At 42.8% G+C, this 27,766-nt stretch overlaps 1 protein-coding gene across 1 annotated transcript; it reads left to right on the top strand.

Annotated features, from left to right (window-relative positions):
* The first annotated feature begins 57 nt into the window (after positions 1-57).
* LOC124556628 (cytosolic iron-sulfur assembly component 2A) lies at positions 58-27,412 on the top strand. Its single transcript, XM_047130597.1, has 4 exons — positions 58-518; positions 9,973-10,052; positions 22,111-22,294; positions 27,220-27,412. The coding sequence occupies exons 1-4, from the start codon at positions 344-346 to the stop codon at positions 27,318-27,320; spliced, it is 540 nt and encodes a 179-aa protein (XP_046986553.1). The 5' UTR covers positions 58-343; the 3' UTR covers positions 27,321-27,412.
* The last annotated feature ends 354 nt before the right edge of the window (positions 27,413-27,766 follow it).

Genomic DNA, 27,766 nt, shown 5'->3' with positions numbered 1-27,766 from the left:
TTACGCCTAAGTTGGCATGACAGTGTACAAGTAGGTAGTTCGTACAAGTAAGTTTTCTTACACGAGTGGTAGTGGGGACACGTACGAGTGTGTATTTCATGCCCAAGTAAACCCGGCTACTGCTGCTCTTTACACTCGCTGTGATTTTGACTTTTCCGTGTCTCGGTGACGAATGGCGTCACTTTTGTCGCGTTTGGAAACCCGACTTTAAGCCACACTGCCACAGGTCCAGCGATGTCGATGTCACAGACCGAATGCGATATCTTGACGTGCCCAACTTTGCATGTTTGGAAACTGCGTACTGTAATAGCAGCGGGGGGGATGTGTTATTGTTTTGTTGTGTATGATGTTGTTATCCATAATTCAGAAGTCTAAAGCGTTGCTTGGTGTTGGAGCCAATACAGAAGGTTTAGTAAACACCGTGGAAGGAGCAAAAGGACAACAGAATGATGTGCCCAAGCAGACAACGAAATTTGCACCGGAAATATCCACCGAACAACTCAAGGAAATTGTTTACGGTAAGATTTTGTGAGCTTTGAAATAACAGTGACGTAAATGGGATTACTTATATAACCTCCAAAAAATACGACTGACCGTACAGACCACACAATAGGTCAGCATCTTTGAATTCTCTTCAGGCGAGACGAAATTGCATAATTTGGTTCTGATTTTGAAACTTAAATTGAATGAAACAGATAGAGCTGCCATGCATGATAAGCTCCAAATAGGGCATGCATAACTATATTGGTTGCTTGAAGAGTACTAAGCCATTTTTCAATATTTATTTTCCAACCTGCTTGGTCTTTGTGACCGTGCCACTCTGTAGAGTGTAGAACATTAGTGTGCAGCCATGGCATTGCAATTGTTTGAGACCATATGCCAACGTCTGTCTATGGTTAGCAATAAAATGCTAAACTCGCCTTCAGCAGGTTGTACTCACTGTAGTCAAAGTGCTTAACTGGTGTTGTAAGTTGGAAAACTGGATAGAACAAAGGTAGTACACTAATGTAGAAGCCAAATAACGATCATGGAAACACTGCATCGCAGTGTAACGAAGTAAAAAGTTATCCACGAATAAGCAGTTCTGCTAGAGCAGATTTGTGTCGTTCTTTAATATTCCTCTTTCTTCATTAATTATTTTTTTGCGACGTGACAAATGTTCATGTCAGTAACATCTACACAGGTAATTGTAGTTTTAGTTAAGGGCTAGCGCGGTAGTAGCACTAGTACTTTGTATTACCTTGAATGGTGCTGTCTACACTGACCCAGATGCCGCGAAATTTTGCTGTGCATTATGCTCGAGCCTCTTTGTCTGACAATTAGCAACCTGCCTTTCATGCCCTAAAACAGCGTGTAGAGCAAAACCCATTATCTTTTATTATACACCACCTGGAGCCATAAAATGGTCCATTCTGTGAGTGGGAACCACTGTCCTGATACAGTCCTAGGACCAGACCGCACCTACAACCAAATGATCAAGCACCTTTTTTGGTGGATTGTCAGCGTCATACCCTTGCTGTCTTTAACTGCATCTGGAGCAAGCGTGAGTTCCCATTGCAATGGTGAGAAAGCATTGTTGTCCCTGAAACCAGGTAAGCACCCTCTAGAGATGGACAGTTATTTTCCAATTGGTCTCACCAATGTTCCCTGTAAGTTGCGTGAACACATATTAACCAATGGCTGTGTTGGTTCCTTCAGTCTCAGGGTTTTTCTGATTCCGTTCTAGGGTGGTTTTCATCAAGGCCAATCCACTACTGGTAATCCGGTTTACCTGGAGTCTGCCATTCGAACAGCTTTTGTCCAGTTTCAACACCTTATAGCTGTCTTTTTCAACCTGCAAAAGGCTTATGACATCATGTGGCGACACCACATCCTCGCTACCTTACACGAGTAGGGTCTCCGGGGTCCGCCCCCAATTTTTATTCAGAACTTTCTTTTGCACTGCACTTTCTGGGTCCAAGCTGGTGCTTCCCACAGTACTCTCCATATCTAAGAGATTGGGGTCCTCAGGGCTCTGTACTGAGTGTACCCCTGTTTCCAGTAGCCACTAATGGTCTAGCAGCAGCTGTGGGGTTCTCAGTATCACCCTCCTTGTATGCTGATGACTTTTGCTTCTACTATTACTTGTCTAGTGCAGGTGTCACTGAACGTTGACTGCAAGATGCCATACAAAAGGGGCCTCACTTATGGCTTTTGGTTTTCAGCTGTCAAGATTAACGTCGTGCACTTCTGTCGAAGTTGTACCGTTCACCCACAACCAGAACTTTACCTCGAGGAGCAACTACTCAGTGTGGTGGAGACTTATCGCTTTTTAGGACTGGTCTTCGATTCTCAGTTGATGTAGATTCCCCATCTTCACCAGCTTAAGTAAAAGAGCTGGCTGCACATCAATACACTTAGCTGCCTGAGTAACACCACCTCGGCTGCAGATTACACTACCCTTCTGCAGCTTTACAAAACCCTGATACAATCCCATCTTGATTATGGGAGTATCTCATACAGTTCGGCCTCACCCTCAGCATTGCAGATACTGGATCCGATACACCACTGCAGGGTTCGACTTGTGACAGGAGCTTTTTGAACGAGTCGTGTGAACTGCTTACTTGTGGAGTCTGAGTACCTCCATTGCGGATCGGACACCAACAACAGCTTGTCAGTTATGCCACCCACATTCGCAGCTCCCTTAAGCATCCAAACCACTATCTCCTCTTTCCAAACACAGAAATCCACATCCTGCTATGACAGCTTGTCAGCCTACCGGCAGTTGTGCCCTTTTCTATATAGACAGGCAGTTTGCTATGCCTGCGATGTCATGATTGTGGATGAAGGAATAGTTCTGTGATGACAGCACCACTGTTCAGTGGTGTGCGTGCATTGAGCAGGAAAGCAGACACCTCTAAGGGGGAACGCCTTTATATCTTATAACTAGGCTGCCTGCAAGCCACAGTCGTAATTGCAGAGGTATTTTGTCCAGGAGACTGACCAGATTCTATATACATGTAATCTGTTGTCACCACTTGTATGAAGTAAATAGAGTACATCAGAGGTCAGCCACATAGGGAGCTCTTCATCCTTGTTGGAAACATGATTTACTGCTGGAGTTAAAAGCAAATGCACTAGAGTCACTTTTGTAATCCAAACACACTGTATTTTATTAATTCCAGGGGTTTTGCAGTACCAGTTTTTTAACTGCTTGGTGCATATGTTTCGTTAATGATACCCACTGTCTCCCCAGCCGAAGAGATATTGCTAACTGCATTTTGTTCTTTATTCAACCACTGAGCTTCCTTGTTGAAGCTTTTAGAGTTTTCCCAAATATCTGTCCAGAACGAGTGAGACTCTTTACTTTGTCAATAGTAGGTAGTTGATTTTCCCCCATTAAAGGCTATGTAGAATTTCTAGAAGATTGATTTAGTAAGCTAGCTTCTTGCATCTCCTATTTCCTAATTCTCTGTACATACGCTAGATGATTCTTGAGAGTTAGTTGTTGTGATATTATGCTTTCATCCAATATCTTGAATTTGATAATGAACTTTTATTGTACAATTAATGATAATTGTCTCTTCTGTCAAGAGGGATGTGAGTGATGTATCTGTATCTTTCTCCTTTCCACCTTAATTTCAATGTCTCATATTGTCATAAAGAACAACATGCCTTGTTGAAAAAAGAGAGGAGGGGAAAAAATAAGAATTCAAATAATTGACCCCTCAGGGGTCTCAGCATTTAGTTGCTGGGTACGGGCTTGGCGACCCCGGGGTCCCTGAGCTGGGGACTGGGAAGCGCCACCAGTCCTCAGTACCGTAAGCTCTGAGCGTGCTTCAATGACCACCGTAAGGCACGACAGTGGAATGTTGTACGGTACAGAGCCTGGGGATCTTGGCTTAACTGTCTGGGTCACGAGGATGGTATAAACCTCTATAAAAAAACCCTCAATCTCAAGGTGTGCTGCGCGCCAAGGAGACGCATGGCTGTTGAGGTATAACAGTTGCTAGCGGGCGACCTCTGGGGAACCTGCCGCCTCCCGGTTGTATTAGGCTTACCCAGGCAAGCGGGGCTCTGTCTGGGTGGACATTCCTTCCCCTAGCTGCTCGTGGTACCACCATGAAACGAAATACGAATAGTGCGCAAGCACGAGTCTCTAACAAAGGAAAGTTCAATGCTTTACAGTATGACCCCCAATTGTTCCCTTCCCTGTCCACACCAGGGGAGGAACGACGGTCTAAATTACCTGGTGAGACGTATTCTCCTCGATTTCTGGTTTGCAGCCGAACAGATGGGGACTCATTTCTGACCACAAAGCCTCAGTTTTTTGTGGAAAATTTAGAGGACAAGTTTGTAGAAGTTGAAGGCCTGTCTAAAGTGAGGTCTGGAGCAGTCCTCATACAGACAGCATCCCCAGCACAGTCACGGGCATTGCTTGCTTGTGACAAGCTCGGTGATGTTGCAGTCCCCATTACGCCTCATAAGAGCCTCAATATGGTTCAGGGACTTATTTTTCATCGTGACCTGTTGTTGCAGTCTGACGATGAGCTTCGTGCAAATCTGGAATGCTGCGTTGTCCACTTTGTACGACGTGTCTTCAGGGGACCTAAAGATAGTAGGGTCGCCACAGGCGCCTTCATCGTGGCTTTCGAGGTAGACACCCTGCCCGAGAAGGTCAAGGTGATGATATATCTATGTGATGTTAAGCCTTACGTCCCTTCTCCCATGCGCAGCTTTAAGTGCTGGAGGTTTGGGCATATGTCATCAAGATGTGACGCCGACCCTACCTGTTGGAATTGTGGACGTGCCTCCCACCCCTGTTTGTGTCAACTGCAGACAGAAACATTCACCTTGCTCGTCAGACTGCGCGGTTTATCAAAAAGAACTGAAGATTATGGAGTATAAGACCTTGGACAGGCTCACCTACACAGAGGCTAAACGCAAGTACGACAGCCTTCACCCTGTGCGCATTTCATCGATGTTTACTGCAGCAGCTTCGATGCCACCGTCGCTGGCGACGAGCCCCCAAGCTCAGCCGCTTTTTGTGGGCCCTCCAACCTGGCCGTCTATTCCTGCCCCCCAGGTAATTGTGGGAACACCCTCTTTCATTGCTCCCCTGTTATCAACATCGGGAGTTACAACCCCTCCTTCTTTGGGGACTTCAGTCCCCACCTCTGCATCAGAGAACTGCCTGCCTCCTCCGGCTCCCCTCGCGCGGAAGGGATCGCTTGGTGCCCTCCCTTCCATGGTTATTGCCCCTCCAGATGTCAGCCAGTGGCTGAAAAAGCCACCACCTTAGGGCCGTAGGGCTTCCAGGTCTTCCTCGGTCCATGAGACTGGGTCGGAAAAGCCCACCCAGCCTGATAGACCGAGGGACAAACGGGACCCTACCAAAAAGAAGGAAAAGCAAAACGAGAAGGACATAGAGACAGAAAAGGATTTTACCACTGCACCTGAAGATGATGTGGAGCATCTAGCGTCCCCTCAGGAGCTAGATGTTGCTCGACCCGCAGCTCCTATGGAAGTTGATCAGGCTACTTCGTAATCGGTGGCGGCGAGCACTTCTAAGGCATAACCTATCTCCCCCCCCCCTCCCCCTCCTACAGGTTCTTTCATGTCTTCACAGTCGGATACCATTATCCTTCAATGGAATTACTGTGGTTTTTTCTACCACCTTGCTGAGTTGAAACAGCTTTTGTGCCGCTTCCCTGGCACTTGTCTGGCCCTACAAGAAATCTGGTTTCCTGTTCGGCGGACCCCCTCCCTCTGTGGCTACCGGGGTTACTATAAGAACCATTTAGAATACGACAGGGTGTCTGGCGGTGTATGTGTTTATGTTCTTGCCACTGTTCCTAGGGCCCCAGTGCCACTTCACACGGCTCTCGAGGCTGTGGCTGTTGGATTCCGGGCAGGAATGGAGCTTACCATCTGTTACCTGTACCTTCCCCCGGATGAGGTTGTCCCTCTTGCCGACCTAGCTGCCTTGTTTGCCCAGCTCCCCCGCCATTCCTCCTTTTGGGGGACGTTAATGCCCACCACCCTTTATGGGGTGGGGCCCAGATCTTGGGCCAGGGTAGGAATGTTGAGGCTCTCTTGGCACAGCAGGACATTTGCCTCCTTAACACTGGTGCTCCTACATATTTTAGCTTGACGCATGGCACATACTTGGCCATTGACCTCTCTCTTAGTAGCCCAGGTCTTCTTCCATACCTCAGTTGGAGGGTCCACGACAACCTCTGTGGTAGCGACTACTTTCCTATCCTGGTTTCTCTTTTTCAATCCCAACCCCTTGACCAGCTGCCACGATGACTCTTCGTGGAGCTGAGTGAGCAGCCTACACCTCGGCTACTATGACCATTGCTCCGCTTCCTGGTGGCATTGATTTGGCCGTGGACGAGGTCACTATGGCCATTGTTTCTGCTGCTGAGGCAACTGTCCCCTGCTCGTCAAGTACCGTAAGGCGTAAGTCAGTTCCTTGGTGGACACCAGAGATTGCAGAAGCTATCCGGGACTGCCGGCGAGCCCTGCAACGACACCAGTGTCATCCTTCCCTAGGGAATCTGGTTGCCTATAAACGGCTGCGGGCCTGGGCTTGGCAGTTAATCCGGCGGAGCAAACGGGACTGCTGGGAACGATATATTGCCACCTTAGCTTCTCGCACCTCCCCATCTGAGGTGTGGTCATGGGTTCGGCGCATTTTTGGCTTTCGCCCTCATGCGTCTGTCCCTTGCCTTTCTCTTCGGGGTACACTTTGTACTGACCCAATCGCCATCGCCGAAAAGCTGGCAGAGTACTTCGCTCATATTTCCGCAACAGCAGGCTACAGTGCAGAATTCCGCGCCATTAAAGAGCAGGCTGAGCGTATGCAGTTGTCGTTTCGCGAGCACCATTGGGAACAATACAACGCCCCATTTGGTGAATGGGAGTTCCAAAGTGCCCTTACAGCTTGCCCCTATACCTCTCCGGGTCCAGACCGAATTCACAACCAGTTTCTTCGCCATCTATTGGCGCACTGTCAGGGTGAATTACTCACCCTGTTTAACCGCATCTGGACGGAGGGCGTTTTCCCAACTCGTTGGCAGGATAGCATTACCATTCCAGTGCTGAAACCTGATGCAGATCCGCTGGTGGTTGATAGGTATCGCCCTACCAGCCTTACCAACGTTATGTGCAAACTCCTGTAATGGATGGTGAGTCAGCGGCTCATGTGGATTCTTGAAACTCGGGGCCTCCTAGCCCAGCAACAGGGGGGCTTCCGTCAGGGCCGCTCAGCGATCGACAATTTAGTCTTGCTAGAGTCAGCTATTCGTACAGCTTTTACTCGGCGAGAACATCTAGTTGCTGTTTTCTTTGATCTTCGGAAGGCGTACGATACCACCTGGCGCCATCATATCCTTGCTACACTGCACGAATGGGGCTTACGGGGTCCACTTCTGACTTTTCTACGGAATTTCCTCTCCAATCGCTCCTTTCAGGTTCGAGTTGGCACAAATTTTATCTCTGCTCATATTCAGGAGAACGGTGTCCAACAGGGCTCGGTTCTCAGTGTTCCCCTCTTTTTGGTGGTGATTAATGGTCTTGAGGCTGCGGTGGGCTCGTCGATCTGTTCCTCTCTATATGCCGATGACTTTTGTCTTTATTACAGTTCCCCAAGCATCAGTGTCACTGAACGGCGGCTGCAGGGAGCTATCTGTAAGGCACATTTTTGGGCATCCAACAATGGTTTTCAGTTCTCAACCTCTAAGATCCGAATGATGCATTTCTGTCATCGTGGCATGGTCCACCTCCATCCAGAGCTGTACCTTGTCAATGATCGCCTTCGTATTGAGGAGATGCATTGCTTCCTTGACATGCTGTTTGATGCTCAGCTCACCTGGACACCTCATCTTCACGAGCTTAAACAACGGTGCTGGCGGCACCTCAACATCCTTTGCTGCCTCAGCCACACCGTTTGGGGGGGCTGCACGGACAACCCTCCTACAGCTCTATAAGGCCTTAGTCCAGTCCCGTCTCGAGTACGGGAGTGTGGCGTGCGACTCAGCAGCACCTTCAGTGTTTCAGATTCTCGACCCGATTCTCCATTGTGGGGTCAGACTGGCGGCAGGTACCTTCCGCACTAGTCCGGTGACTAGCCTTCTTGTAGAAGCTGGAATCCCTCTCCTAGGATTCCACCGACAACAGTTGCTTGTGTCATTCATTGCCCGCGTCCATGCCTCGCCCGTCCACTCAAACCGCAGGCTCCTTTTTCCATCTTCTGCACTCCCCTCCCCACGATGGCGGCCTAGGTCGGGTCTCCCGATCACAGTCCGCATCCGTTCCCTTCTCTCGTCACTCGAGTCCTTTCCCCTTCCTCCATCCTTCCGGCCCTCTTCTTCTACCTCTCCTTGGTCCCTCCCTCGCTTGCGGCTTTGCTTGGATTTGTCCTGCGACTCCAAGTCCTCCGTTCCACCTGCCAGTCTTCGTCAACAATTCCTGGCTCTTCTTGCCTCATTTCGCGATGCAGATGTAGTCTACACTGATGGTTCTGTGGTAGATGGACATACTGGGTTTGCTTTCATCCACGGTGACTGCGTTGAGCAGCATTTCCTGCCTTGTGGGAGCAATGTTTTCACTGCGGAGCTGGTTGCTCTTTATCGTGCACTTGCTCACCTTTCGTCCTGCCCTGGGGAGTCATTTGTCATATGCAGTGATTCCCTGAGTGGATTGCAAGCACTCGACCAGTGTTTTTCTCGGGACCCTTTGGTGTGCGGTATTCAAGATGCTGTTTTTGCTCTTGCCGAGTGTGTCGTTCAGCGACGTTTGTGTGGACCCCGGGCCACATCGGCATTCCAGGAAACGAACGTGTCGAGTGGTTGGCCAAGCAGGCCACCACTTCGCCACCCCTGGAGCTTGGTCTCGTGGAAAGAGACCTCTGGTCAGGCCTGCATTGCGAGGTCTGTGATGTCTGGAGCTCTGAATGGTCTGTCTTGAACACGCCAAATAAGCTCCGCATGGTCAAGTCGTCCACGGCCGTATGGAACTCGTCCATGAGGGGCAGGCGTAGGGACTCAGTTGTTCTCTGCCGTCTCCGAATTGGACATACGCGGTTGACCCTCAGCTGTCTCCTTTGTCATGAGAACCCGCCCAAGTGTCGCTGTGATGCAGGGCTGACAGTGGTCCATCTTCTGGTGGACTGCCCCCTTTTAGCCCCCTTGTGGCAGTCCTTTAATTTACCAGCTGCACTTCCTTTAATTCCAGGTGACGATGCCTCTATAGCTGACTCAGTTTTACGTTTTATCTGTGCAGCTGAGTTTTATCACTCGCTCTAGTGTAGGTGCTCTCGCATGATTTCTCAGGCTACACCCACTCCAGCAACTTTTAATTGTGATTTGGATACTGAAATAGTGTCTTTTATGATAACAAGTTGTGTTGGTACCTCTATCAATGCTTTCCAGCTGGAGGTTCTTCATTTGTAGTTGAGAGGTTGACCTTTTACCTGATCCATCAACCACTGTAGTCTGTTTTACTCTAGTCAACTGTTTGCTCTGCTCCTTTTAAGTGTCCTCTATGTTTTACTCTAGCCAACTATTTGCTCTGTTCTTTTTAAGTGTCTTCTATTTTGTGTTACTGCGGTGTTCATTTTAGCTCCGTACCCCTTGGTGTTCCCTTCCTCGGGGTGCAGAGGTTATGCTTTTACTGTATAGGCCTTTTACAAGTATGTCTGTTTGGAACTGGGGACTGATGACCTCGATGTTCAGCCCCCATCAAACCACAAAACCAACCAACCAAATAATTGAGGTCAGCATTTTCCCGTCGCAGCCAATCCTTGATATGCATCCTCTCGAATCTGTGTCAATATTAGTTATTAATTAAATTACACACAATCAGTTTAGGTTTTATAAATATTACTTCTTGTTCAGTAATCCTCATTGAATAACCCTTACGATTGTGTGCAATCTTGGTTGCAGTAATTATTAATTGCCTCTCTACCACTGACTTCTCTTTTTTTAGATCACATAAAGACAATTCGGGATCCTGAGAAGCCAGCCACCCTGGAAGATTTGCATGTTGTTGATGAAGATTGTGTAAGAGTAAGTAGATAATGATACCTCTCGATAACCATTCCTTCGGGTTTCATGTTTTGTAATTATGGCATAAATGACAAGATGTTACATGTCGTTATAAGCGTTAAGGTTTGACAACAAACTACAACTCTAGGCTAACAGGCTATGCTGTCAATCATACACACTGAGGTGCCTGTGTGATAGCCATGTTGCTTTCTGAATTTCTGATAAAGATCATTCTTGATGATACAGGAATGAGACTAAATCTTGATATGATGGTGTGAATTTTTCAGTTGAGGGTGTACAGTATTATTTTGATTGGAACAATTTGTGCAGTGAACTGGACACGTTTTTGTTCCCACCATAATTTGTCAGCTGCTCATGCAAGTTTCCAGTTTACAGACGTAGAGTAGCCAATTGTCACTCCAAAGAAAAAAATTAAAGTGATTGAAAAACTGGGCACTTACACTAAAACCAATAAGATTTTAATGACAGTGCAACCACCTAGTTTCAGTACATATTTTGCATTCACAGTCGTAACTCAAAATTGACAACCAATGTCTCAACACAAACAGGAAAGTCTAATCCTGATACGCATGTGCAGATTCACGTGTAGTGTCACAAGGGGAAACTGGGAGAAAGCGTAGGTGGTGGTGGTATTATTAAAGATTGCTTTGTGTTGGAGGACCTTAGTGTCAAAAACTTGTATCAAGGCCTCACAGTTGTTTCTGATGTTGTATTGTGTTGGCAACAAACTTATGGAAATTTTTGAGTAGAACCAGACCAGAAAACTCAACATGCACATGTTCCCTTGGGCCAGGTACCCAAGATGACAAAACTTATAGGGTGCGCTGATATTGATGGGCACAAAGTGATCAGTACCCATGCCTATTGCTTGCCAGTGGGCACAGTGGAGAACCAGGCTGTTCATTCTGAATGTACTCCAGTCTCCTGCATGTAAAAATGACAGGATCTGAATACCTCGGGGAATATGCCATCGAAACAGAGCTACACACCACCTTGAAGTACATGCAAGGTGTTGTGTCATCCAGGGATGTTGTAGGCAGATGTCCTTGTTCTTATATTTGATAGTACAACATGTCCAGAGCATATAAAGGCAACTTTCATTCATTTAAATGTGAGGCCTAATGTCGCCAACCCAGAGCGCTTTTGGCATACTGCACTATCGTGTACGGGACAAGCCACTTGTAGCAAATGTGTTAAAGCTGCCCACGATGAAGTTGTTTGTTCATCTGCTACAAAGTGTGTTAATTGTTCTGGGGATCACCTTGTCTGGAGTAGAGAGTGTATACCTTGAAGAAAGGAAGATATCGGAGCTAAAAACACTGAATCCTATCCCGTATGGTGTTGTCAAATAGATCTAGGAGACCATATAATCACCCAGTCACTATTACATTTGCTTCAACACTTAAAAGTGTATTAAGAAAACCAATGCCTGTACAGAATTGGAAGTTGCCAGTGTCTGCACTACTACCTGCATTTGTCAGTGAAGCTGTAAGGTCGCTGCCGTTATGAAATATATAGCTCTGCACAGGATATCAGAAAAGGTGTCAGTTGCAAGGCTGACCTAACTTGGGAAAGAATCAAGGGAAGGATAACTGTGTTTGTCTATAACAAACATCACTCCTGAGATCATCTTAGAAAGCTTTAATAATGTTACTTTTTCTGTTGTTGGATTTATAAGTTAAAGGCTTTTATTTTATTACAGATAACCACATAAAATTTACTTCATCACCAATCCATTTTTGTCCATTTAAAAACTTTGCAGAGGTTGGCATCCTTTTGGGATTAAGCTACAACTATCGATTAATGTCTCCCTTTGCAAAAATTGAGGCATTCTACGTGGCAGTGATGATTGAGTGCTGGACGAAGCTAGCAACGGTATTTAGTCCATTATCAGGTGAAATTGTATCCCATAGAGGTACGTGTAGATTTTCTTCAGTATGTGGACTTGAAATAGGGCCCCTTTCACAAATTGAGAGAAGTTCTACTGGGCAGAATTTAGTGTTTTCAAGATAAAGGTTGTGGAATGTTCAGTCCCATTTTCCTGCTTTCGTAAAAGAACTACCCACCTCTGTACTGTGACATCTCAGTAGCTAGTATTAATGGCTTTCTGGTGGATTGTGGTTCCAACTAAGGATTGCCAGAAATAATTGTTGTAATTGAAGAAAATGCTGGGATTTTCTGGAACAACTATTGAAAGTAGCATTATAAGGTGGCATGGGCACTTGAAATGCCAAAAGGTAACCAGTGGTATTTCTCTAGGCCAAATAGTGGTTTTGAACTATAACTATTAGGAGGTGTGATGCAGTGGAATTTGTAGATGATTGTTCAAAAAGTCAGTCCCTCAGCAATATTCTCCACCTTTTAGCATAGAAAACAGATGTTCTGGGTAGGGTAGGTGCCAATGACTCGTGCTTTTGCTGCTTTGAAGTCTTCAGATAATCATAGAAAACCATTTGGTTAATGCACCACCACCACCACCAGCAGGAATGCCTATCACTGGAAGCTATATGAGTGAAATTGATCCACCACGTTGAATGGCACAAGAATTGAAAAAAAGATTCACTTTTTCATCAGTTTTGAAACCATGTTGGGAAGAAATCTAACATGAATATGTTTTTTGCTTCCAGGGAATCTATGGAAAAAAGGACAGTTTCTTTGCATCCAGTTTAAATATAACATCAATGTCAATTTTTTTGCTTGTGGATAGCATTTGGCTACTGTAAGATGTGATGTGATTATTATGTGGTTATAATACTCTCATACCTAGTGTCAAGTATTTTTTGCACTTAATGTAAGACACTGATGTTCCCGTATCTACTTTATAAAGTGTGTTGTCTTCAAAATCTGAAAATCAGTCAGTGTCTGTGGTTTATCAAAGGATTGCACAACATTTGTACTGTATGCTTCATGCTATTTCTGTTCTGTATGCAATTATTGCCTTTCCAGCATGAACTGCACACAACATGGACATTACCATTTTTCATATGGAAGAAACAAACAACATTTTTAAGAGAACAGTGCTATTTTTCATGTTGCTCAAAACAGTCTGGAAGAGAAGGAAAAGGATTCTGTGAGGAATGAACAGCAGAACTGTTTACAGTTTTGAGAAGATACTGAGTCTGATTTGTAAGACCGCTGTATGCATTGTTGTATGTGATGGAGATGCCATGCCTTTGGTTACCTCATGGGCTGTTCTGTGTGCCTGTCATCACCTGACCTGGCAAATTCGTGATTTGCTGAACCGGGTGTTCCTATTTATCATTTGGCTCTGGTCCATTCACAGTAAGATTCATTTTATTGTGTCATGCACCTATAAACTGAGAGGCATAAGAGGAAGGGCTGACCTTTTGTGTCATAATTCGACAACACTTCACTTGTTCTCTTAAAAGACAGTTTATCCAGATCCTCTTGGGGGCACAATTTCCTCCATAGACACAGTATGTCCTGTGATGGCAATGCTAAAAATAGAAATTTCTGGATATCTGGATGGGTGTGTGAAGCAGTGATGCAGTTGACATTGCTATAGTTCTCAGTTGTACTCCATTTCAGAAAAGATGCAAATGCTGTATTAGTCAGTGTAGGCAGTGCCATGCCTAATGACATTGCTAATTTTTGCTGTGGTCATCTGCTGAAGCTGTAGTTCCTTGTTGAAGTATTTCCATCATCATTGTTGGTTTCCCACCAATGCTGCATCTATCTTGAATCACATTAGCTTGCTAAATCCTCTTTGTCACTGTTGTGTTGTGGATACGACATGATGTATTTGTACAATACCCTCAAATACAAGATCCGAGTTAAAAGTCCAAAATCACAACAATGGCCAGTCGAAAAGCCAAGTATCTAGAGTAAGACAAAAACCAACCCCAGTGCATCCCACAGGTGAAACAAATCCATTACATAGCCTATTGTTGTAGTGTTAGCTTTTAGCTGAGAGTTAGATACAGTGTGTAGTCGTGTGCCCCTGCCCCCACTGCTTCTCGTGCGTGTGTGTGCGCGCGCGCGCACACACACACACACACACACACACACACACACACACACACACACACACACACACGGAATACTATAGTTGTCATTGTTGATGACACCTTATTCCTTTATATACTGGAGACATCTAGGGGGTCATTCCATGTGATATGACATGGTGGCCAAGGATGTGTGGAGGCTCACTGTTTGATGCACTGCCCATAGTATAAGTGAGCAGTTAATCTATTCCTTGTTGGTGTATGTTTTGTTGTCAGCTGCAGCAGCAAGGATGGTGCAAACATCTAAGAAAACCCACTCGACCTCAGTCATGTGCTGTGTATTGATGGTGTCTTCCTTTTAGTTTTCACCTCCTGATGACTTTGAGGTGAAACAGTTGCTAGAGGCCAACCTCTTGGGTACCTGCTGCATCCCATTTGTGGAAGGCTTACCCAGCCAAGTAGGACTGGGTGGAGTTTTTAATCTGTAGCTGCTTGTGGGTATATGATGGCACCCACAAAATCACCAGCAGTGAGATGGTTTGATGGACAATAAAAGCACGCTTCAACAAAGTGAACTTGCAAAAATAGTCCTCCTGAGTAGACTTCCTCCAGAGGTGAATACAATCTACTATAACAGGGCACCCCCAGTGTGTCAAAATGCATGTATTGTGATTAGAAGAGAAGAATGCACCCAGTATGACAAAATGTATTTATTGTGATTAAAAGAGAAGAATGCATGTCTGAGAAGAAACCACTGTATTCAAAATGGCTTCAAAACTTTAGCTTGGTCCCAAAAATCTGTTTATCTGACTGTGTAAGAATCATTACTTGTAGAAATGACAAATTGCAGCAAGCCACCAAGCTACTGGGGATCAAAACAGTTGGGGGAGTGCCGTATTGTAATGGAACTGAACCTTGCCCTTAATCACAGAAAACTGATGATAGCATGCAGTGACACAATCCACATCGACAATGCAGTGCTTTAGGAGGAGTTGGCCAACGAACAAGTTGTGCAATGAGTAAATGGAAAGTTAAGAAACAAGCAGCTGTATTTACATTGATGGTCAGGTTATATTAAAGCTGGATTTATAAAACTGAAAGTAAGCTTATACGTTTCAAACTGCATCAGGCATTTCAAGTGCCAGAAATTCAACACCACCATTGTTACACATTAAAGTCTGGCTACCTTCTTTGAAATTCAGCCGTGCACCTACCCTAACTTCTGTTTTAATTACTTTGGTAGACACTCAGTGTGGACAAGGGGGTGTACTGTCTTGCTAAAAGAAAAGAAAATCCAGGAATTCAAGGTGATAAAGCACGCACCATACACTGACATGAGAAAGAAGTAAAAATCTTTTGAACCGTACCTTTGCAACATTGTGGTAATGGTAAGGTAAATATGGGGAGAGAAGTTCTTCCACACAAATGCAACTCCATAAACAAAGTAATGGAAGAGTGTGGTGCCACCTCCAGACCAGCTCCAGTTATCAGCAAAGCTCCAGCATCTAAGGTAGAAATAGCATTATAATGGGGCTTACTGAAAACAATGTGTGTCAGTCTAAAACAACTTCATTGAACCAGGAGGTGAAAACTAAAAGGAAACTTAATGTCAAGAAAATGTAAAGACCATAAGATGCACTAGAATTCCTGCACATTGTGTTCCACTTGAGTGTAGCCACGAGTCCTCTTAACAGAAGAGAAAAGGTGTAGCAGAAACACTACTGATAAATGACTCATGTATTATAGGGGGACATAAGTGGGTTGTGAACACATGTGGAGAAATTGAAACTGTTATCACAGGTTTGCTAGTGTCTACAGGAGACATGTTTTAAACTTGCTGACATCCTTGTGCTCATGAGATGTTTGTTCTCAAGGAAGACAACAGAGCAAGCTGAAAACAAATGTTAGAAGGATCGACAAGATACACAATTAGCAAGCATAATTACTAATTTCCATAAGTCTTTTTTTAATGAGATGTTACAACCAAGACATAATAATAACAAAATTTACTAGAGTGGGACACATCATCAAGATCATCAGTGTAACAAAGATCACAGAGAAGGCCAGTCTTGCTAAAAAGGAAAATAAAAAATTACAATAAAAGAGAGATAGAAAGAAAAAAAGAATCATCATACAAGAAGAACTTTATATGTCATTTCAGAAGAACTGTACGATGTACATCTACAGATGACGGCATATCTTTTTCAGCTGTCCTGGAAATGGATTGACTGTGAAACCTGTGCTAAGTTCGAACAAGGCTATAAGGATCACCTTGTGCCACAGCAGACAGTGCTACGGTAGTAAACATCGCAAAAAATCTGTGGTCAGTATCTCGAACAATTGAAGCACCACCTTTGATAAGTTTGGTCAGTGTTGTTGCAGAAGCTGTGTGAACACCTTTCATTGGAAGCTGCAAAAGACACTAGACAAGTGACTTTCTGTGTGCTTGTGAAATTTTCTCAAATACAAAGCAACATAATGTCTGTAGTTAGGGTGCATTACACATTCTGTGAGAAGACCCAGATGTAGTGATACTCGAGGCCCATAAGAGTAATGTTACAGTACTGTTATATTGCAGCCTCTGTGTCTATAAGCTGTATGGTTTTTTGAGTGACCATGCCTATCAGAAATCAAATGTAACCCTAGAGGATGAGCAAAATGAAATACATCAGCACTCATGAATTATTCTTAGTTACCTTGAGCTATCATCAAAAGATAAAGACAACATAGTTGTGTTCTATCCAGAATGCATGATATTCTTAAAATTCATAAAAAGGTCTAGTTTTACGGCCAATAGTAAGCAATAATTGGTGCTCCTACATATGATGTACCTAAACATTTTACTCTCTTATTGATTACATTTGTTGGGAAATGTTCACACCACATATGTAGCTCAGCAGATTTCATCAACAGACTTGAAGTGCTTCACGTAAGCAACTCAGATCACTTAATCAGTTGAGATGTAGACTCACTTTTTACAAGGTTACCACTTGCAGAGTCTCTGGCACTGACTGGCAGTGAATTTCACGTGGACATCACAGGCCCAGAGTAGCATGCTCTTACCTCAACCTTTTTTATGTTTAATGAGGAATTTTTGAACAGACTTATGGGGTCACCAGAAGGTAACTCCCTTTCTCCCTTGGTGTCCAACTAGTTTACGGAGGATTTTGAGGAGAGAGCTCCGGAATCAGTGACCCTGAAACCAACTGTTTTTATGAAGATACGAGATATGTTGATGGCAATTTCATAGTATAGCCCCATGGTGTGGACAGGTTGAGTTTTTACACCAACCATATTTATGAATATACTTAAGACACTTGTACATACAGCACATACGGTTTCCGATGCTGAGAGTTCGCCTTAGCTCTTCCAAGAGCATTCATCAGGTAAAATGGATACTCTGCTTGGCAGATTGATTGGGTACTATCAGTTAAAGCAGAAAATCAGCAACAGGATGAGGAGAGTAGTAAATCAAGAAAATCCATAGTTTTTCTTTTATTTGTAAGCAGCATCTTGCACAAGGTAGGCAGCATTCTCCAGAAATTACAAATTATAAGTCATTTTTTGTCCACCATCTGAGACCACAGACTTTCTTCAATCAGTGAGCAACAATATATTATTGTGAAAGTCTGGAGTATATAAAATACATTGCCAGTGTGGTATTGCTTAGACAGGGTGTCCCAGGGGGAATGTCAATATTCAGGGATGTGATAAGATGAGTATTCAAAGCAAAAGGTCTAGTAAACATGGGCTATAAAATGCATACCTGAAGAGCTATGAGCACTTCTTTAGTAGAAGAGCTGTGTTGCACTGTACAGAGATAAACAAGTGCTCATATCTCTTAACGTATGCACTTTGTAGCCCATGTTTATTGGACATTTTATCCCCGTTTTGGTATGTATTACCACCTCTCAAAATACAGAAAACAAAGAGGTTGCAGTAGATGATATCTGTTTCACAGTATTAGAGACGAAGTGTTCATAACTGTTAAGGTATGCAATTTTTATCCCATGTTTACCAGACTTTTTTGCTTTGAATGATCATTCCTTTCATATCCCTGAATACTGCCCATTCCTCGTGGGACATCCTGTCATCCTGTATAGGTCAGACCACACATCCCATGGAAGAATGTTGTGTGGAACAGCAATGCTGTACTCATCTTTTGCAAACCATCAAGTCTGTCATTGCTGAGTGTTGTATATCCACTGGGCATACTATGGTATTTGATAAAAAAAAGTTGCATACCACAAATTCTTTTTTAGGATTCCATTATTAGTGCGTCCATGAAGGTACACATGGCAAAAAACTGTATTTACTGAAACAGCAGTTACCAGTTTCCACGATTTGCTCCCAGTGAAAATGACACATTACGCCAAGGCCCATGCTTAGCAGCATTCCATCAGGCAGCACTATGGTTGGTCTTGTGACTGCAATCATGATACGTGCACAACAACCATATATAATGGACTAGTAAATAGTGCCACATGGGTAGCTGATGTCAGTCTGCAACATTTCATGTAAGTCAGTTAAGCCATGTTTCCGTAATATCCTTTCTTCCATCAGTGCTAGTCCCGCAAGGTATACAAGAGAACTTCTGTGAAATTTGAAAGGTAGGAAGGTACTGGTGGAAGTCAAGCAGAGTGGGTTGTACATCATCTTTGGATAGCACAGCTGCTAGACCGCTAGCCTGTGAAAGTCTAAGGTCCCATGTTTGACGCCCAGTCTGGCACACAAATTTAATGTGACAGAAAGTTTCAAATCAGCGCACACTCTGCTTCAGAGTAAAAATTCATTCTGGCGTGATATAGCTATTTCTTCAGATGTGTATAAATTTAAATTTCCCCAAAAATATTAATAAGCTTTTCTTTATCTGCTCTATGTATATTTTTAAAGTTTTTCTTCTATAATTAAGGGTGTGTTCATAATTTATGAGGTGCAAGCTAAAGGTGGATTGCTGTCACTTTCATTGGTATGTTCTCTAATGATGCATTTATGCTGTCACCTTGCTGCTCACTGGTATGGACCAGCAATGATGCAACAAGATCAGTGAGTCATTTAATCTGCAGCACAATTACTCGCAACAAACCTCGTCAGCCAATTATATCAAGCTGGTTTGTGTTTCACACTGTGCCCATAACCGCATATCCTGACACTTGAGCCATGATTGGCTACTTCAAGAACATTCCAGCAGTGCCATGTTTGACTCTGCTAGCTATGTGAAAACCTGCAGGGTAAACACTGCCAGCAAGTAGCAAGGCTGTGGCATAAGGCTCCTGGCGAGCAGTGAGTTGTGATGCACCAGTTGTGAGGCTGCGGCATAAACCTTACCAATATATTTGTTGCATTCATTGAAGTTACTTGTTGTTGGCAACAATAAATTTGGACAAAGTGGAATGCTGGTATAACCATGGTGTTATCATTTGCTCGCTATGTGGCAAGTGCAGAACCAAATGTGAACAAAATACTCCATTGTTTGTAGTTCTGTGAAGCAGGGAGTATCCTCATAATGTTGAAACTCAGTTGGCGATTATTTTCTTTTTTTGAAATGCACCATTCGTGCAGTTACAGGAAAGATGTCATATCAAGTCCATGGCCGTATGAATGTAGACTTCAGAGAACTTCTAGAAGAAAGGTAAAATAAAAGCGAAAAATGTGAAGTAGTATGAATGCTGAAATGGAAGAACATTTGCCTAGATACTCACCTTCAGTTTGTGCATCTGATAGTTCATCTGTATGTCTCAAATCCAATGCACCTTTTCCAGTTTTCAGAGCTTCAGGTACACAGTTCTTGGGTATAAGGGGAAGCGAACCTGTGGAAATGGAGCCTGGATGCTCGTGATTGAGGCTCATCATACTCAGATTCACAAGTATTTCATCAAGTGTTCAGGCAAATGTCTGGTGTGATGATAGGAATGCCTAGCTTTCTTGGAGGAACAGAAGACTCAGAAACTGCATATGACGACGCATAAATTTTGTCAAGAAAGATCTTCAAAGCTAAGCAACTTACAGTGTTTCCAGCCATTTCATTTTCCTCTGTTCTAGGAAAAATCAGTTGCAAAGGCAGATGCCTCAGCACAAGCATACCATGTGTATGCACATCCACCTGCACATGTAAAAACCACTTTACATCAGAGTGAACACAGGTGAATGCACATTCACAATCAATACACAAAGGATTCACTTGTGCACACCAACAGTGACCTGTAACTGTGAATAAGCATTTACACTGGAGCGAACAGGTGAGAATGCATGGGAGTGAATGTCGAAGCATAAGCAGTAAAGTTGCAAAATTTATTCCATACAGCACATTACAATCATGATGGAGAACAGGGACATAGAACTTGCCATAAGAAAGGAAGAATTTAGGTGTCTTAGTCTGTTCGTAAATGTGAACTGCGTGGAGGTAGTGCACGTAACACTTTTAGAGGGCAGGTAGTGTAATCCTGAGTAAACCATTTTTATTTATTGTCAGAAATCTCTAACATAACAGTGATAAATCAACCACATGATTGCAGGTACCATGAACGTAAGCAATGAGAATGATGTCTTCTGTATATTTTTAATTTTAATTGACATAATAGATATGTATTTGCTTTTGTTTACTTTCAAGGAAATTTATTGTGCTTTTCCTTTTTAATGTTAAAAAGAATTACAAAGCTGCTTCTTATTTGCTCCATTCTCACCTGATGCAAGCACATAATGAATTTATCATCTTTCTCACATTCCCTGTAGGATCTTGGAGTGCTTGAGGAATTTTCTACCAGTCATATTTCTTTTCCTTAGGCATTTACACTGTGAGTCTCTTCGATCGTTGGAGCGTGTGTGTATTCTTTCATCGGCAACACTACATTCTTTTCAGACTACCCATCACTCGTGCAAATTGTTTCAACAGCAGCAAGAGTAGACAACATAGTGGACCTAAGCTTTCTGTATTGCAAGTGCTAAAGCAGAGAGGCTGTGAATTTCTTATGATGGCTCAATGAAGAACTGACAACCAGCAGTTTCGCTGCTGCAAATTTGCTTGTTTGCTTTGGTGTAAGGGGGGCTTAAAGGTGTTACTACAGCTGTAGTTACTAAGAGCAAATCAGCAGTGAATGGATATTAAGCTCTCAAATTATGTGCAGAAATAAGGCCTGGAAACAGGATAACTCCATCTACATCCCCTCTACGATCTGAATAGGAGAATTATATGAGTAAATTGCCATCATGAAATATTGTGGCATTTACACAACGTGACCTGGCAGTAAACACAAGAAGTGTGGATTTCGAAGTGTACCCATATGTCTAGCAAAAAATATTTAGCTTTGCATCAGCTCCTGCAGTAATGAATAAGGAGGTGTGAGGGAGATAAAGATCATCATTCATCACATTTGAGGGCCATTTCTTTACAATAATCTCACTCAGTTGTTGACAGCAAAAACCTTACAAATTTTTATTGGCTTTATCAGCCTGGTACTGATGCGGAGGACAGGAGCTAAATTTACTCGTGTATAATGTGCATGCTTTATTCATATAAGAATATAGATTTAGTTTATGATTAATTTAGTCTTCTTCTGAAGGCTATTTGTTATTAACGCAGGTAGAGATTTTTTATAGGATTATAGACTGTGTTTAGAAGGATAAGTATTGTAGATACATGGCAAGAGAGAAGTGCTGGAGGAGAGTAAATACTTCATATATAGTATATTTAATTAGTAAATGCTTCAGATGTAATTTGTTTAGTTAGGCTGATTCAGGTGGTTCATATTATAGTGTTTAAGAAAAAGTAAACAGGTGTTTTGGATATAGCTGCCTTGATCTGAGACAGCTGAATAACACCTAATGCAAATAATAATAATGCTGAAAAGAAAATAAGTGGATGCTGAGAAATGGAAGGAGGAAAACTATTGAGGATAAAAGTTAATAACACTGTACTTATTTGCTAAACATTCGACACTTTCAAAAACGTCTTGTTCTCTTATTTTGCATTTTTATTTATTTATTCATTCATTCCCATTTTACCTAGGGCTTTTCTTCGTCCTGCAATGGGACTATTTATGGTATTTGAATGAAAAGTCAGTTAAAGATGTACAATTTTTGTTTGTTTGTTTTAGGTTGAATCTAGTCCAGATAATGATGTGTACTCAGTTCATATTGAATTTATTCCTACTGTGCCTCACTGCTCATTGGCTACTCTTATAGGCCTTTGTATTCGCATAAAACTGGAAAGGAACCTTACAGAAAAATTCAAACTGGATATCAGCATAAAAGAAGGGACACATTCTACAGAAGGTGAAAGTAAGTACAATCTTCTAAGGCAGTTGCAGTTATGCTCTATTTTCTCCATATTAATATACACGAAGGAGCCAAATCACTGCTCATTCATTGTTGTTTGTTTCAGAAGTAGCCGTGTAACTAATAGTGTGGAGAACCTAATTTTTGTGTTGTTAGTGTCTAACCCACACTGGAGGTTTTCCAGTATGATCTCATGATCTGAATTTGTACACTATTTCCAATCTGGCTAAAACATGGTGAACAGATAGATGAGAGATGCAATCAACACACTAGTGTACACAAAAGATGTGTGATGGGGCTTGTGTCAGGGTGTTTGAGTGTCCTAATTTGTAAGGCTCACAGACAGTGACAAGCTGTGCTGAAGAATAGGTTGAATGAGGATTTTGTAAGATACATGTTTCATGAGACAGTTACATTTCCTTAGGACTTTTCCAATGACTATGTGGCATCAGCTTTTTATACAAGTAGTTGAGCATGATTATTCCACTTTCAATGGCTGTGGCTGCATAGTACTACTTTTTTATGTCATCAATTAAAACTAATAAGTCTCAGCATAAATCAGGGGAAACAACTCCAGACTATCACACTATCTCCCCTAAATTTCATTGTGAACACAATACACTCAGATAAACACTATTTACTACATTTCTGCTAGATCCACACCTACCCACATGAGAGTGACATCGTGTACACCCATTCAACAATACTTTCTCCCAGTATTGAAAAGACCATTCGTGGCATTCTGTGTACCACTATAAATGATATCTCACAACAATTGTTCTTCTTGCAGATTCCAAATGATAAATAATCTGTGTGGAGTTAAGTATTAAAGGGAGGTCACACACATACTTTTTTTATAGGCCACATGCCTCAGGAGATATAATGACAGAATGCTTCACAGAAAACTTGTAGAATATCATTGATAAATTTAATGATCATGCCATGGTTGTAGATGGAGATATGAGCTTGCGAGTGAAAGACTGTTGTTTCTTACTGGGGAAAGAGATTCATACAAGTTTCTTCTGAACCTCTTGTCTAAAAATTAACTTGAGCAGTCAGTAGGAGAACTGACTTCTTTTTGGATTTTGGGGAGGGGGGCAGGGAGGGAGGGGGGGGGGGGTAATGTGTCAGATACCCTGGCAACTAATGGACCTGATCTTTTTATTTAGTTGATGTTGGGGTGAGACTCAGTGACCATAGGAATGTTATAGCATAAATGACTTCAGGTGTTGAGAGATATGTTAAGAAAGGTAAGTAAATATCTCTGCCTAGAAAATGCAGTAAGAATCCAAGTCATCACTGGGGAAGAAATTGCGATGTCAGTTGATAAAATGCAAGAGTATTGCTGAATATGCTATAGCCATGTATCTGGGGAGCAAAGTTGTGAAGGACTGGAAAGACTCGCTGTAATAGCCATGTTAGAAAGTTCTTATGAAAGCAGAGAGATTTTAATGAAGTGATCATTTTGTGGAATGAAAATCTCCTTTGTAGGAAATCAACTGCTGTCTCATCATCTGCCATATACAGCATCACTTGGATGCAACATGGAGGAGCACGGGGTCAGCTTTTCAGCCCATGAAGGTGCTACTGTATACTTATGATCGGATGGATGGCATCTGAAACTGTGCAAACTTGTATGCAGATGATGCTTTGTACATAGGGAAGTCTGAACACCAGAATAGCGTTGCATAAATAGCTGGGAAAATTGTTAGTGTTTAATGAAGCAGTTGATAAGTAATAAATGGAAATAGACATAACCTATAAATATCAAGGAGTATAAGTCCAAGTTACCTTCATGAACCTAGGAAAAGTCAATTTCAGACTGAAATTTGTTGTAAAAATTTTAATCTACACTACTGGCCATTAAAATTGCTACACCAAGAGGAAATGCAGATGATAAACGGGTATTCATTGGACAAATATATTATACTACAACTGACATGTGATAACATTTTCACACAATTTGGGTGCATAGATCCTGAGAAATCAGTACCCAGAGCAACCACCTCTGGCCATAATAACGGCCTTGATACACTTGGGCATTGAGTCAAACAGAGCTTGGATGGCGTGTACAGGTACAGCTGCCCATGCAGCTTCAACATGATACCACAGTTAATCAAGCGTAGTGACTGGTGTATTGTGACGAGCCAGTTGCTCGGCCACCACTGACCAGACATTTTCAATTGGTGCGAGATCTGGAGAATGTGCTGGCCAGGGCAGCAGTCGAACATTTTCTGTATCCAGAAAGGCCCATACAGGACCTGCAACATGTGGTCGTGCATTATCCTGCCGAAATGTAGGGTTTCGCAGGGATCGAATGAAGGGTAGAGCCACGAGTGGTAACACATCTGAAATGTAATGTCCACTGTTCAAAGTGCCATCAATGGGAACAAGAGGTGACCGAGATGTGTAACCAATGACACCCCATACCATCATGCCGGGTGATACACCAGTATGGTGATGACGAATACACGCTTCCAATGTGCGTTCATGACGATGTTGCCAAACATGGATGCGATCATCATGATGCTGTAAACAGAACCTGGATTAATCCGATCCGAAAAATTACGTTTAGCCATTCGTGCACCCAGGTTCGTCGTTGAGTACAACATCCCAAGCGCTCCTGACTGTGATGCAGCATCAAGGGTAACTGCAGCCATGGTCTTTGAGCTGATAGTCCATGCTGCTGCAAACGTCGTCGAACTGTTCATGCAGATGGTTGTTGTCTTGCAAACGTCCCCATCTGTTGACTCAGGGATCGAGACGTTGCTGCACGATCTGTTACAGCCATGCGCATAAGATGCCTGTCATCTCGACTGCTAGTGATAAGAGATCGTTGGGATCCAGCACGGTGTTCTATATTACCCTCCTGAACCCACCGGTTCCATATTCAGCTAACAGTCATTGGATCTCGACCAACGCGAGCAGCAATATCGCGATACGATAAACCGCACTCGCGACAGGCTACAATCCGACCTCTATCAAAGTCGGAAACGTGATGGTACACATTTCTCCTCCTTACATGAGGCATCACAACAACATTTCACCAGGCAACACCGGTCAACTGCCGTTTCTGTATGAGAAATCGGTTGGAAACTTTCCTCATGTCAGCATGTTGTAGGTGTCGCCACCGGCGCCAACCTTGTGTGAATGCTCTGAAAAGCTAATCATTTGCATATCACAGCACCTTCTTCCTGTCGCTTAAATTTCGTGTCTGTAGCACATCATCTTCATGGTGTAGCAATTTTAATGGCCAGTAGTGTAGTTTAATTCATGAAGTTCCATGGGATCAATGTATGCCAAAGCTACTTGGTTAGGGAATGAGTAAGTGCATAATTCACCGAAAGCTGAGAAGAAAATTTGAACAACGGCCCACACAGAGTTCACAAATTGACTCCATCGATTGTTGCAAACATACGTAAAGTAAATAACAACTCCTCAATCAGGCCTAGAGGATCATATGATGTCAACTGGTCACCACGTCATACTCTGCCGTATTGCTTCATTTGGATGTGGTATGGAGGGATTCATTGCTAAGCGGTAAAGTGCCAGACTGTGGATTCAAAGATCTTGTGTTCAGTCCCTGGTCAGTCATGGGATTTTTGTGTGTCACTTATCACTTCTTTTACCTTTGCCCCAATTGCACTATGGTTTCTAGTCCACAGTAAGATGTAGGACCCCATAGAACTGGCTGGGGAGATCAGCTCCAAGGTCCAATAGGGCTATTCCTAGTGAAGCACTGTACTGTTCAAACCACTTTCAGTTTGATGACAACTTTATCCTATGTGGAGAGGCATCGGGTCAGCAAATCTTTCTCCTGGCTGCTGTCAGCTTTCCAGACTTTGGAGCCATTGATTCTCATTTGAGTAACTCCTCGATTGATTTCACAAGACTGAATGCATCCTGTCCCAGTCCCCCAACCAAGGAAATCCCTGGCAGTTCCAGGAATTGAAACTGGGTCCTCCACAACTTAATCAGAACATCACAGCTCAGCTACAGAGGCAAACATGTAAAACAGCTTTCATATTTTCTTGTTAAAGATGGTTAGTTTCTGCACAAGATCGTGAATGTTTCACTCCCAAAAGCACTAAGGAAATGTATTTCACACATGATAGAGGTAGCTTACAAAATCCTTGTTCGACCAGTTTTTTTGAGTATTATTAGTCAGTTTGGAGCCCTTATCAGGAAAGTTTAAAATAGGAAGTAGAAAATATCAGACGTTTTTTGTAAGCACAAAAATGTTTTGGAACTACTCATTTACTCCAGTGCAAGACATAATAAGAGGGGCACTGTGCATCACAGAGATTTGGTTTAAGTTCAAAGAATACAGTAATTAATTCTTCCCAGATGCACCTTGTGAAATGTTTGTGTTGGTAAAACCAAAGAAACTGTAACTTGTGTGGAGTTTTACCCATTGTCTCTCCCCATACACCATTCATGAGTGGAACAGGAAAGGACAAATGAGTGTGGCACACTTTACCACACACTGTAAGGAGGCTCTGGGAACATAGCTGTTGATTACTGTCCTCTCTTAAGAGTTAAGTTCATGAGTGCCTCATGACACTCATCATTCTCCAGCAGTAAGTCCATCCAATGTGTTTGCCCTTATTTCGTCAATGGCTGAAACTTTCACCAGAAAAAGGAAGCAGGTGTAGGAAAATGGAGTGAAAGTAGTATATTCTGAACACATTATATGAACTTAGATTTTAATTCTTCTTAAGATAGTGTGAATTAATACCTAAATTGATATTTGGTGATAAATCAGCACATTTGATCTATGTTTCACATGCTTTTCATCAACTTTTCCAATACGCAAGTGTCTTAACACTTGTACTCCTGAAAAGTAATATTTACACGTAAATTTTTGTAAAGACGCAGCACCCTTTAATGCAATGAGCACCTTGCTAATGAAATTTGTACTTTTACAGTAAATAAACAAATCAACGACAAAGAAAGGATAGCTGCAGCAATGGAGAATCCAAACCTAAGGGAAATTGTTGAATCTTGCATTGATGACGAAAAAGACTGAAGTTATATTGTAAATGGACTGATGATTTTGTTTTTTAAAAAAATAATGCGGATGTAAGTTATTTTCTTGATTAAAAGTGTGAGTTAACCTAATCACTCTCTTTATTTTCTTTCTCCTAAAACCTCAGAGTTGCAGATTGTGTTATCTAAATGTGCTAAAACCTGGAAAGATAATGCACGTAACAAAGAGTTAGTTGCTCAAAACATAGATTAGTAACTAGCAGAGAAAGTATTTAGAAATCTTTCACTTTTCTGCGTTACAATATCTGAAAAGGGAAATTAAGAGTATCAATTTGCTCTTTATTCATTCTTTCACATAGCACATGCCACAGTGATTATGGAGTACGTGCGCTGCTTCCCTACTCCCTCATTCCTACTGCTTCTCCCCTTCCTACCACTCCCCTCAGCTTGCACTCAGTGCTGCCACTGCTTCTTGCAGCTAGCCTG

Source organism: Schistocerca americana, chromosome X (genome assembly GCF_021461395.2).
Source record: "Schistocerca americana isolate TAMUIC-IGC-003095 chromosome X, iqSchAmer2.1, whole genome shotgun sequence".
Taxonomy (NCBI): domain Eukaryota; kingdom Metazoa; phylum Arthropoda; class Insecta; order Orthoptera; family Acrididae; genus Schistocerca; species Schistocerca americana.
The sequence above is the reverse complement of the archived record's forward strand: the minus strand, read 5'-3'. Positions and strand labels throughout refer to the sequence as shown.